At 33.0% G+C, this 13330-nt stretch overlaps 1 protein-coding gene across 1 annotated transcript; it reads right to left on the bottom strand.

The window, feature by feature from the left end:
• Window positions 1-7646: 7646 nt before the first annotated feature.
• Window positions 7647-13268, bottom strand: LOC103971396 (small ribosomal subunit protein eS12). The gene is made up of 5 exons (XM_009385408.3): window positions 13181-13268; window positions 13047-13075; window positions 8825-9101; window positions 7975-8040; window positions 7647-7878 (listed from the first exon to the last, which is right to left on the bottom strand). The coding sequence occupies exons 2-5, from the start codon at window positions 13052-13054 to the stop codon at window positions 7819-7821; spliced, it is 411 nt and encodes a 136-aa protein (XP_009383683.1). The 5' UTR covers window positions 13055-13075; window positions 13181-13268; the 3' UTR covers window positions 7647-7818.
• Between the last annotated feature and the right edge of the window lie 62 nt (window positions 13269-13330).

Genomic DNA, 13330 nt, shown 5'->3' with positions numbered 1-13330 from the left:
GGAATAGGATGTATCTAAGTATCAAAATTAACATCATCATCAAAATCATTTTTCTTAATTATAAAAATCTCATTAAAAAAAATATGAATGGATTCTTCTATAATTAAAGTTCTTTTGTTGAAGATACGAAATGCTTTAGAAATCGAAGAATAGGTAAGAAAAATTCCTTCATTAGATTTAGCATCAAATTTTCCTAAGGCATCTTTTTCATTCAAGATAAAACACCTACACCCAAAAACTTTAAAATATAAAACATTGGGTTTTTTGTTGTTTCACAACTCATAAGGAGTTTTGGTGAGTAAGGGTCTTACTAGAACTCTATTCATGACATAACATGCTATGTTTACGACTTTGGCCCAAAAATATTTGGGTAGGCTATGTTCATTCAACATAGTTCTTGTCATTTCTTACAAATTTCTATTCTTTCTTTCTACTACTCCATTTTGTTGAGGATTTCTTAGAGTAGAGAAGTTGTGGTTGTATCCATTGGATTCACAAAATTCTTGAAAATCATGGTTTTAAAATTCACCATTGTGATCACTTCGAATTGACGAAATCATGGTACCCTTTTTATTTTGAACAAGTTTACAAAACTTGGTGAAATATCTAAAGCATTCACTTTTGTATATTAAGAAATAAGTCCATGTGTATCTACTATAATCATCTATAATGACAAAAGCATATTTGCTACCTCCTAAGCTTGATGTAGAAATAGGTCCGAATAAGTCCATATGGATCAATTGCAAAGGTTTAGATGTGCTTATTTGATTCTTAGGTCTACCTTTTATTTGTTTTCCTAATTGATAAGCATCACATATATTATCTTTGACGAACTTGATATGAGGAATTCCTCTTACAAGTTCTTTAGATGAAATTTGCGTAATTAGTTTCATGTTAGCATGACCTAATCTCTTATGCCAAAGCCAAGCATCATCAATAAAAATCGAAAAACATTTCATTGCAAAGATCATTGATGTCAATAGTGTATACGTTATTTTATTTTAATGCAATCATAGATGTGTTTTTGTGTGATTTTTCAATAACACAAGCATTAGATTCGAATTTAACAATATATCCTTTATCACACAATTGACTAATACTCAAGAGGTTATATTTTAAACCATTAACTAACAAAATATCTTCAATACAAAAGTTGGATTTGTTACCTATGATTCCTTTGCCAATAATTTTACCCTTGTTGTTGTCTCCGAAGGTGACATATCCTTCGTCTATGCTAGTGAACTTAGAGAATTGAGATGGATCTCTGGTCATATGCCTTGAGCATCCACTATTAAGATACCATCTCTTGCTCCTGGCTTGTGATGGTATATATTTCTACAAAAGAGGATGATTTTTAGGTACCCATTTGACCTTGGGTGCCTCAAAAACCGATCTAAATTACTTATCATGTTGCATGGAGTTCTTTATGGTTCCTTTAGAAACCCAAATCAATTTGTTTGGACTAACTTTCTTGAATGGACTAACAAAAGTTACATTTATTTTGGTGCAAAATATGCAAGATAGAGCCTTTAATGAAGGTGATTGGATTTTGGTGAGAGCTTCTCACAAATCCGATTCTACTTCTTTTATGAACGTGACCTTTATTGGTAAGGATCATGTTCAAGGAGTTGCTACCAATCTCAAGTTTCTTCAAGGTATCCTTGAGTAGCAAGTTCTCCTTTTGAATTATTTCTAAATCATGACATTTCGTACATGGAGCTAAGCTATCATTATGCTCAATTTTTAATTTATCAAAATTACTAACAAGAGATTCATGCTCCTTTTTTAATAATTTATATTTTCTACTAATTATTTTACATTCATCAAATAAATCATGGAAAACATTTAATAATTTATCAAATGATAAATTTGCATCGATTGAACTTGATAGCTCCTCTCCAATAGCCATTAATACATAATGAGCAACTTGCTCGGTGTTGAGCTCCTCTTCTTCGGATGCACTTAGTCATCCTATGTTGCTTTGAGTGCCTTCTTCTTTGGTGTCCTCTTCTTGGCTTGGGGATATTCACTTTTGTAGTGTCCCCACTTTTTGCATTCGTAACAAATTACTTGATCCTTTTTGGGTTCAAATTTATTTTTAGTGTTATTTTTAAATTTATTTTTTTTAATAATTTTTTTGAATTTCCTTGTTAAAAGTGCCAAGTCATCATCAAAGTCCTCATCAATTGAGTTTTCTCTCAAGTGGTCTTCTTGTGTTCTAAGTACCATATCCTTCATGTTCTTTGAAAGGGTGTCCTCATATTCTTCATGAGCTTTGCATGTCATTTAGTAGGTCATTAGTGACCCAATTAATTCTTAAAGAGGAAAGTTGTTTAAATCTTTGGCCTCTTGAATGATCATGACTTTAGGGTCCCAACTCTTTGGAATTGATCTTAAAACTTTATTAACGAGCTTGAAATCCGAAAAACCTTTATCGAGTCCTTTCAGACAATTGACGACATCCGTAAAATAGGTGTACATGTCTCCTATGACTCACTCGGTTTCATTCGAAATAGTTCATAATAATATACTAAAAGGTTGATTTTTGACTCTTTCACTCTACTCGTGCCTTCGTGAGTCACTTCGAGTGTATGCCAAATATCAAAAATAATTTCATAAATCAAAACACAATTGAACTCGTTTTTATCTAGTGCACAAAATAAGGCATTTATATCCTTTGCATTTAGAGCGAAAGTCTTCTTCTCCAATTCATTTCAATCGATCATTCGAAGAAAAGACTTTTGAAATCCATTTTCTACAATATTTCAAAACTCAAAATCCATAGAAATAAGGAAGATCCTCATTCGAGTCTTCCAATAGGTGTAATCCGTCCCATTGAATATGAGTAGACGTGTAATTGAGTGACCCTCTTGGTTCCCAGCAAATGCCATCTCTATTGGGTTTTAAGCCAACTGAGAGTGAACCTTGCTTTGATACCAATTGTTAAGATCAAGAGCGCACTAAGAGGGGGGTGAATTAGTGCAGGGGAAAACTTTTACGATTTCAATAATCTTTTTTTCGATTAATATCGATTCAACGAAAATGAGTTCAACTCAATTAGTTTCGGAAGGAATTTGAGCTTGAAGTCTTAAGTGAAAATGCAAGAGAAGATTAAGGTGATTTGTAGCAGTGTAAATCACAACAACGTAGATTTCGTAAAGTCTTCATAGAAAGCTGATCTCGGAAGATGTTTTACGTCAAAGCGAATGTAAACGTATTTGAAGCACAGTAAGAAGGAGAGGCTGTTTGCTATAAAGGAAAGATGCTTAAAGTAATTGCAAACTGAGATTTTAGAGTGGTTCGGTCAACGTGACCTACATCCACTAACGGCTTCCTCCTCCGACGAAGTCACCTGCGTCCACTAGAGGCCTTACTTCAATAAGCAAAAGCTAACTACCATTTTACAGCTTTTCTCCTTTTACCGGGCTTAGGAGACAACCCTTATAAGTTTCACTCCTCTCTTGAATGATCTCAACACTTAGAAGAAAGAAGGAGGAGAACTCTAGCTTTTACAACACTTTTAAGGCATCAAGACTCAAGAGTAATTCAAGAATTTCGTTGTCCTTTCATGTAGGAAAGGGTGGGGTTTATATAGGCCCCAATGAGTTTGAAAATGGAGCCTAAAAGTATCAATTCCCGGATTTCTGGGGTCCTAGCTGTACCACTCCCATTACTAGGCGGTACTACCGCCTATCATCTGTCCTTGAGCGGTACTACCACTCAGTCTGGGCGGTACTACCACCTGACAACGCTCAAAGATCGAGCTCGAGCAGTACGACCCCTTGATAGGGGTGGTACCATCGCCCAGAATTTCTGGGAGATCGAGTCTCTTGGGCGGTGCCACCGTCGGCCAAGAATTCTGGGTCCGAATGGGCTATTCCATTCGGCCCAATTTAGGTCTATTAAAGGCCCAGTTGGCCCTTAATTAAGTTAATGGGATTGTTTCCCAATCCTAACTTAATCTAAACTCTAACTATAATAATTAAGACATAATTACTGTAATTCGTGTTCTGGTGCGTTAATTATTTTTTCGACGAGCTTCCGGCGAACATCTGACGAACCGTCAGCGATGCTCCAATGGACTCCCGGCAAGCTCCTGGACTTCGCGATGATCTTCTTGGCGAGTTTCGATGAACTTCTTTGGCAAGCTCCTGGACTTCTCGGATGGTTCCCGCAGAACTTCCGACGAACGTCCGAACTTCCGACGAACTCTCGAACTCCTAACGTGATCTTGGTCTTGACTTCGGCTTAACACCTACTGCATGTCTTACTGTCATTGTAGTTAATCATATACACTTTTCTCAACATATAGATTAGATCAACGAATGACAATTGACTTCATCAACAAAATCCGACATTCAATAACTTACGTAACAATACCAATAATACTTTATGAATTTCAATGCAATTAAAACATAATATATACAAAAATAAGTTTATACTTTATAGATGAAAATATTGATATGGTTATGTGAAGTTACTAAAAAAAATTAAAAAATATATATTGACCATATGCTCAAGAGACTTATTAAATAGATAGTTAGAGTATATAAAATAATTACTAGTGGTGTCAGAAAATATATTAAGAAGATCTAAAAAGATCATAGTAGAAATCATATATAAAAATTTAGATACTTTTAACTTATATGACTTTTACATATAATAAAATTTAGACAGTTATGATTTTATGATTTTATTATTATTGTTATTATAGATAATACTGTTTTATCATAAATTTTAGTGCCGAGAATTCAAAGCCAACATGGGTTATTGTGAAAGCTTATCATCAGTTTAGTATCAAGAGATAATTAGATTTAATATGGATTCACATAAAAATTATATCAAGATATATTTGACAAAGTTTCTCTTATGTTTAAAATAGTATTTGGAAATTAATATGATAACAAAGAATTCAGAGGGTCCGAGAAATTAAAAGTTGTATAGAGTCTCTCTTGTAATAACATAATATTTATTATATAATTTATTAATCATCGGAAGTAAATGAGAGTTAACTAAGATCAATGATTATAATCATGCGAACCAACAAGATGTTCAAGTGTATGTCCGACTATCCCCTTATTATGGCTCATTTCTAGAAAAAGTGGATGTAAGTTTTCAATCAATATTTCATGTTTATTATACTAATATTTTTTGTATTTAATTCAAAGATGTTAAATATTTTAAATAAAACATAACGGGAGGGACGTGAAATGGTTAGTTAGGTATAATGCCACATTATAATTACATTATTTACTTTTATAGTCCCTTAATATTTAAATTTACTGTTTATTTTTCCTAATGTGACATCTTCAGTCACTATTAATCTGGCTATATTGTATTGCCATAAGATTAAATGATACCAATATAAAATTATACTTTCAATGATTATGTATTATACTGGTGATTAATTAGTTCATAGTTATTTATGATGGCTAGGATTAATGGATGTCCCTTTTTTTTTTTTTTCTTTCAGCCCATGTACAGTATATGGAACCAATGGGATTAGTTGGAACGTAAGGAAGGCAAACAAAGAGGACTAATTATATATTATTTGATGTAATTATATCTTTCTATTCTTAAACTTAAAAAATTTATATTGAGATCTTAAGGATGAAAGTAAACTATTTAATTTTATTTATTATAATATAATCGATTTTATCGACGAAAGATAGAAAGTAAAGGGACAAAGCATCTATGTCAACATAGGAAAAGGAGAAAGATGAGGCATATGTGTCGGTGTCGCACTACTTTACCTCATCTACCTCCATCCTCATCGTCAACTACACAGATGCCTCATTTATTTATTTATTTTTATTAATGTAAATACAGAATGATATAAAAAAAATTAGAAGACTGAGAGATACTACATCGATAATATTTTTATACAATTTTGCAGCGCCTACATTGTTGAGATCGCTTTTCAACGGTGGAAAAATATGCATGCAGCAGCTGTCGGAGCAGTAAACATGCTGCCAACATTGATGCACGCATAAGGTAAAATGTTCATTTTAAAATTCATTGATATATACATATGTCTCGTAAACCAGTAATTTGGTTGCAGGGCGGTCATGGACGGTAACGATACATCAGGGAAAGCAGCCGCAAAGAGCAGTGTAGATATCATTCAGTACAAACATAGACTTTTAGGTTCTGACCAATCGTGTGATGAAGAGTTTAAAGTGCTTCGTGTGGGATCTCGAATTAAAAGTCTTATCTATATATTTTTTAAGATTTCTAAGGAACTGTTAGAGATTTCAAGAAATTAATTCTTTACTTATATAGATATACAAAAGTATCACATGATTTAAATAAAATTAATTAAGTTTGTAACATACGCTTGACTTCCTTTTTTAATGTGCAGTAAATTAAGCGTATGCTCAATTACTTCATCATCTAAGTAAATTAATCTAAATCGTATGATACTTTTGTATATCTATATATGTAAAAAATGTAGAGAGCGTGAAATGGCAACAGCGTCTCATTATCCTAGCGAGAGATTGCAGGATTACGAGCGTACTGGGGAAGTTCCCGTGAGATCAGAACTGGATGTACCAAGCAAGGGGATTAGCGAATCACTTCGAGCCATGCCGATGGAAGCTTTGCTGAAGGAGTTATGAGAAAACCACCCTCCTGAGTCATCCTAGGAGCCAAAACCATCTTCTATACCACGCTTCTCCAAATTGACATCTTACTGAGTCTAATCTGCTCTCGCTTTTATCTTGTTTCGTGCACAACGAGATTCGGAGCTGAAGGGATTTTATCTTATAAGTCCGAGCTTAGAACACTTTTTATATCCACATGAGAGGTTAGGGGTATTGCCGCTAAGTTGTCTTTATAAACCTGAATTCTAGATTTTAAAAATTTATATTAAAATCTTTATAATTTTAAAAATTTATACTAAAATCTTTATAATGAGATTGAAACATCTAGATTTATGTATTATAATATCATCAATTTTATCAATAAAAATATAAAAATAATAAATAAAAAATAATTTTAATATTTTAGTTAATGATAATAAACGATAATCGTTCTACAACCATCGAACCATATCGTCCGTCATTATTAACTGAAATATTAAAATTATTTTTTATTTATTATTTTTATATTTTCATCAATAAAATAAATAATGAATATAAATATTTTACTTTCATAATTATATAAAAAATTAATATAAATTTTTTAAATTCAAAAACCAAAATATTAAAAATATCTAATTAAAAAATATATAATTAACCCTAAAGAAACACTACATTCCTCCGAACAGGTGGATGAATTCTTATGAAACGGATTGGCTTATGTGTCGAGATTTACCCGCTGACTTCATAAGTTTCCATCCCAAATTTTTACCTTTTTGCCATAAGTCTTCATGCTTCTTTTTAGAATATATAATGTTTCGTGAAATTTATTCTTAAAAAGCGTATACGAAAGAAGGTATTTGCGCAATGAGTAGACACGACCTTTAGAAACGAATTAGATGTAAAACCTTTTGCCTATTGCGTAGACTATAAAAGGGACGACCTTTAGAAACGAATTAGATGTAAAACCTTTTGCCTATTGTGTAGACTATAAAAGGGCATAAAAAAGGCGATGAACACCTGAAGGAAGAAGGTTATGTAGCCAACCAAAGAGTTATCCGGTTTGAATTGAGACACAACCAGGAAATATAAAGATCATATTAAAGCACAATACTCGGGAAACGGCTTCAACAAACCCTAACTACTACAAAATTCACGAGCCTTCTGCGTTTGCATTAAGTGACCTGTCACTTGAGATCCATAAAGACTACCTACAACCCACATTAGATCAATGCAAAACTCAATGGGACTTGACATACTCCTGAACTATATGAAGACCCTCCGATTCTTCACCATAATCCTGCCAAAGAAAAATATTAACAGATATTTGGAAGTCATGTCCGAAAATGTCAAAGAAATGACAAGTATAATGTTCTTTTTCAATTGATTACAGTACCTTGATTACCACACATGAACAACCCACAACTTTCCTAGCCTTTCCCTCTGAATCAATCTTGCATAGCTGCATTCCAATAACACAATAGAAAAGCATTCAGAATCGTCAGATAACAGCAAATCATAAAGAGATACAACCACCGCACATACATCCCTGATTAACCAAGATAATAACAAGTGTGATGTAATACCATTTTTCCTGTCAACCAACTGCCCTTTATAAGAAGCAGTCAAGCCTATAAAATAACAGCAGCATAAACGGCTGCAAACCATGGACACATCAATATGCCTACCAGAGAATAATACGTGACATAATATTTGCCTGTTTATGCATATTTGTCACACAACATCAATGACGAAACAACATAGTTGACAGAGAAAAAATAAATTGAAATCATCAACCACCATAAATGCATATTATATTTTAATGTTGTTAGACTGTAAAATCTTAAAGAAAGAAAAATCTGACAAAGAAGATGCATTTCTACCGTTATCATCTTGGCTCATATTTGAAGTTCACAAGAAAAAAGAAAGGATTTCAAAAAATGTCTGACAAAGCAGGCTGGATCAGAGTCGATATTTACTAAGGTTGTGACAATTTATATACATGTAACACAGATAAGCAAAAAAAGTCGAGGAAAAAAATTTACAGGACAATATTCAGCTAGCTTGCTTGTACATGCAGTTTTGTGATATTTGACTAGGAATATAGACTGCTAACTGTGTTTTTGTTTTGCTTTAAGCAAACATTAGAAAAGAAGTTTTTTTCAAAAAAAAAACTTTCCCCATGAATCATTTGGTGCAACCAAATACAAAATGAAAAAAAAAGAGAAACATGAAGAGATACAAACCCCTGCCCACTCGCCAAGGGTTTTGGCACTTGGAACCGTTACTAGATGCACATTATGATCAGCACAGAGGGCTTTGACTAGCTTGACATAGTCAGCCTGGTTGCAATCCTCAGCCAGAATGCAAAGCTGTGCTGCATGCTTCTCGATTGCCTTGGCAGCTTCGTGAAGACCACGAACAAGCCCATCATGAGCCAATGACTTCTTCATCACAAGTTGGAGAGCTGTCATCAAGTCCATGGGCTCTCCAAGAGCTGGAGCAGTTTTTTCAGGCTCTTCCCTGAGAAGCACAGGGAGAGAGTGTAAAAACGGTGTAAGAGGGCTTAAAACAACGTGTAAAGGTGAGCTCACTGCTCATGCAAGAAATTCAAATAAAAACCATGCATACCAAGAAGCAAATCGAAGGAAAAAAATCAGGAGCTAACTGATGCTTTAAAACAAAAGTAGCTTCTAAATGTGGATCGTTTATTCAGTATACAACACAGTGTTAAATGCACAGTCAAAAACCAATAATAATGATGTTGAAAATCAATAACTTATAACTTAATCAAGCTAAATATTTAACCATTATCCCTCCATAAAGTTTACTGCCAGCTCAACAACAAAACTATGCATTGCCTCATTGCATTGTTTATGAACATAACTTATTATGAGTACCATAGAAAAGTGGCAGTGCTATTGCCATCCAATTGCACTGATGACTAGATAAGCCATATGTAATCGAAGTGAACAAGTTAAAATTAAACAAAGTATGGATAAAAAAGTCACATGAAGAGAACATCCAAAAGTTGAAATCAAGAAACAAGATTAGTTATAGAGTGAAGGTTCATGACTCCACCTGTTGGTAGTACTGGCCAGCCAAAAGAACTATGTCTGCCGAGTTTGATATAGATCAAGACTAAACACCCTAGTACAAGAAGTTACAATTGTCTAACTAAGCACATCCTTTCACCAGGAAACCCAGAATAAACTTGGGCGCAAAATTACTGTTAGATGGTCTTCAGTATGGACAGTTACTGTTACTTTGGACCATGACAGATACTGCATCAATATAGTTACTTTTTTATTACTTTCCATTAGTAAAATAATTCAAATGACTCATATCATGAACATCAATTAAACCTCCAAAATCATTAAATTGCCTTATAAGGGTGCTTGGTCAAAGCATCTATGGCATAAAATTTCATTAGTTAAACAGTCCATTATTTAATTCTTAGAGTACAAGTGCTAACATCTAACTGAAGAGATGAGCTTGTTCCTCTGAAGGAACCTTTCTAATCATGACTTATTCTGAATAAGTTTTGTTTAAAACAGCTTGAATGATTCAGAAATCTCCTCCCGCCTCCATGTTTCCCTAGCTCAATATTAAAAAACCCATCTTATCGTTAGATTGTCATCTATAACATGCTTTGCACTATCAACTAAGAGTTTACTACTATATAATTCATGTCATTAATGAAAAAGAGAAGAGCAATAATTCAATCGTGAGTTATTGAGACTTAAATCTAGTCCATGTGTAGGGCTACCAATGCCCGATTCACCTAAATTATCTAGGAAGATGAATGTTTCTAAAAAAATTTTATTAAATTACACAAGCTAAGCTGAAAATAACAGACAAATTTCTCCGTGCAAAGCATGAACTATAGGCAACTGTACACATGTACATGTCTCTACTTGTCAGTATTTTCTGCGACAAGACATGCTGCACTGCATGCCGCAGAAAGAATTCCATTTCAACACTCATTCCACTTGATTGAGAAAACAACCTACCAAGAAGCATGAAATACTCAACCAAAAACCTCTTATGATCCCGATTGACTTGGTTCTAAGATGGGCAAGCTGAGAAACCATTATAGACATTACAGAACTTTACCATGGGCATTCAAGATTGAGGTGAGTCTCAATTGGTCTGTTATTACTACTTATTAGGAGCTTGAACTTTGTACAAGCAGCCAAAGTACATAGTCAAGGGAAGTGACTATGTGATAGATACAACAACAACAACAACAAAGCCATAAGTCCCAACTATTTGGGGTGACTATATGGATCTTTTGCCACCAATGAAATCTGTAAAAAACCATATGTTAAGTCCAGAGAACTTAGATCTTTATTTATAATTTCTATTAAAATCTTTTTAGGCCTTCTTCTACCTCTCTTTGTACCGATAACATTAATCATTTCACATTTTCTTACTATCACATCTAGAAATCTCTTAAATGTGTTCATACCATCTTAAATATTTTCTCATCTTATACTATATTGAAGCGATACCCAGTCGTTCACGAATAAAAATATTATTTTTCTTATCTTTCCTAATAACTCTACATATCCAACTCAACATTCTCATCATGGTAGCACAAACTTTTTGTATCTGTTATTTCTTAATTGTCTGACACTCAGATTTATAAATCATTGTTGGTTTCACAACTGTTTTATAATTTTTTTTTTTAATTTCAACGATATCTTATTATTACACAAGGCTCCTGATGCCTCTCATCAAGAGTCTCTACAAACAATATCTTCATCAATCTCTCCATCTTGTTGAATAATTGACCTCAGATACCTAAAGTTTTTTACTTAGAGGGACTTTCTATCCATCTAACTTAACAATATTCTCTCTACTATTCCTAGAATCACTAAAATTATATTTTATATATTTAATTTTAGTCCTACTTCATCTAAAACTTTTAGTTTCGAAGGCTTGCCTCCATAACTCAAGTTTATAATTAATTCCACTCAGGCTTTCATTAATTAAGATAATAAGATAAGCAAATAATATACACTAGGGAGATCAATCATGTAAATGACTAATAAGTTCATCCATTATCAATGTGAAAAAGGTAGAGACTTAATGTGGATCTTTCATGTAATTCCATACCAATAGGAAACTACTAGAGACACTTCCTATAGTCATAACACTAGCAGCAACATTAGCATACACCTTTCTTTTTTAAAACCTGCCATAAAAAATATCTAAGAACCCTATCATAGGCTTTCTCTAAATCAATAAAAACCATATACAATTTTTTTTTCTCCATATATTTATTAATTATCTTAATAAATAAATAACTGCTATAATTGATCTCGAAGCATAAAACCAAATAGATTTTCAAAGATATTTATTTCAAGCCTTACCATACTTTCAATAACGCTTTCCCAAAATTTAATAGTCTGACTCATGATTTTAATTCCTTTATAATTCGAATAATTTTGTCATCATTATTTTTATAAATTGGCATTAAAAAACTTTTTTCATTCATTAAATATCTTGTTGAATCTTATAATTTTGTTAAATAAGCTAGTTAGCTAAGTTACTCACTTGTCCCATATAACTTTTTAAACCTTAATAAGGATGCTATCAGGCTTCACATTCTTAACTATTTTTATCTTCTTTAATGAGTATTTTATTTCACTAATTCTAATTTTATGAACAAATCTATGATTATTAAATCTATCATTATTATTTATCATTAAATTTAAATCATGTCTACAATATTTATTAAATAATTTATAAAAATAACTTTTTCATCTTTCCTTAATCTCTTTATCATTAAGGAGTATTCTTTGATCTTCACCTCTAATGCATTTAATATTACCTAAATCCTTACACTTTATTTCCTTAGCTTTAGCAATTCAATGTATAGTTTCTTCCCCATCTTTAATACCTAATTTATTATAAAAAATATCATAGGCTTTATATTTTATTATACTAACCACTTTTTAACCTCTTTTTTAGATTCTTCACATGTTTAAAATTTTCTCATTTTTATAATTTTTCCAATCTTTAAAACATTATCGTTTTGTAAAAATTACATTTTAAACTTCCTTCTTATCATGCGATCAATCTTAAAACTCCATACATGAGGAAGATACCTAAGCAAAACCAATTGATAGAAACAAAGGACTCATATCACGGCCATTCTAACCCCGATGAGATGAATACTCCACCTCTATACATGAATAGGATCCTAAACAAAATCAATTGATAGACACAAAGGACTCACATCATGGCCATTCTAAGCCTTAAAAGATGAACATATTTGATAGAAATTTATAGTGTAAATATAATACAACTAGAAACCCCCGATTTCGTACAAGAATTCAGCTTATTACGAAAAAGTTGAAACATCATGTATCTGAACAAAAAAAAAGAGGAAAAGCAAAATGTCTTTCACGGTTGTCGAAATAGAACGGAAGAACAAAGTGGGGGTAATGGATTACTTACGCGGCCATCTCTTGACAGACGAGCTCGACCTGAAGAACAAGAAAAAAAAAAGAAAAAGGAATCGTAAGAACAAGAGGGAATGGTTCGAAGGAGACGATGAGGATAAGACGGGAGGCGGGGGTGGCGCCACAAACCTGAGATGAGATGCCCGGGTTGTAGGATTAGGGTTTCGGGATGGCGAGGCGGAAGGCGAGGTTGCGGTCGTTTATATATATACATATGGGAAGGTGGTTTCCCCTGACCCGCTTTTTGGGTTGGGCGGAACCCAACATGACCCATGTGGG

Source organism: Musa acuminata, chromosome BXJ3-11, assembly GCF_036884655.1.
Source record: "Musa acuminata AAA Group cultivar baxijiao chromosome BXJ3-11, Cavendish_Baxijiao_AAA, whole genome shotgun sequence".
Lineage (NCBI taxonomy): Eukaryota > Viridiplantae > Streptophyta > Magnoliopsida > Zingiberales > Musaceae > Musa > Musa acuminata.
The sequence above is the reverse complement of the archived record's forward strand: the minus strand, read 5'-3'. Positions and strand labels throughout refer to the sequence as shown.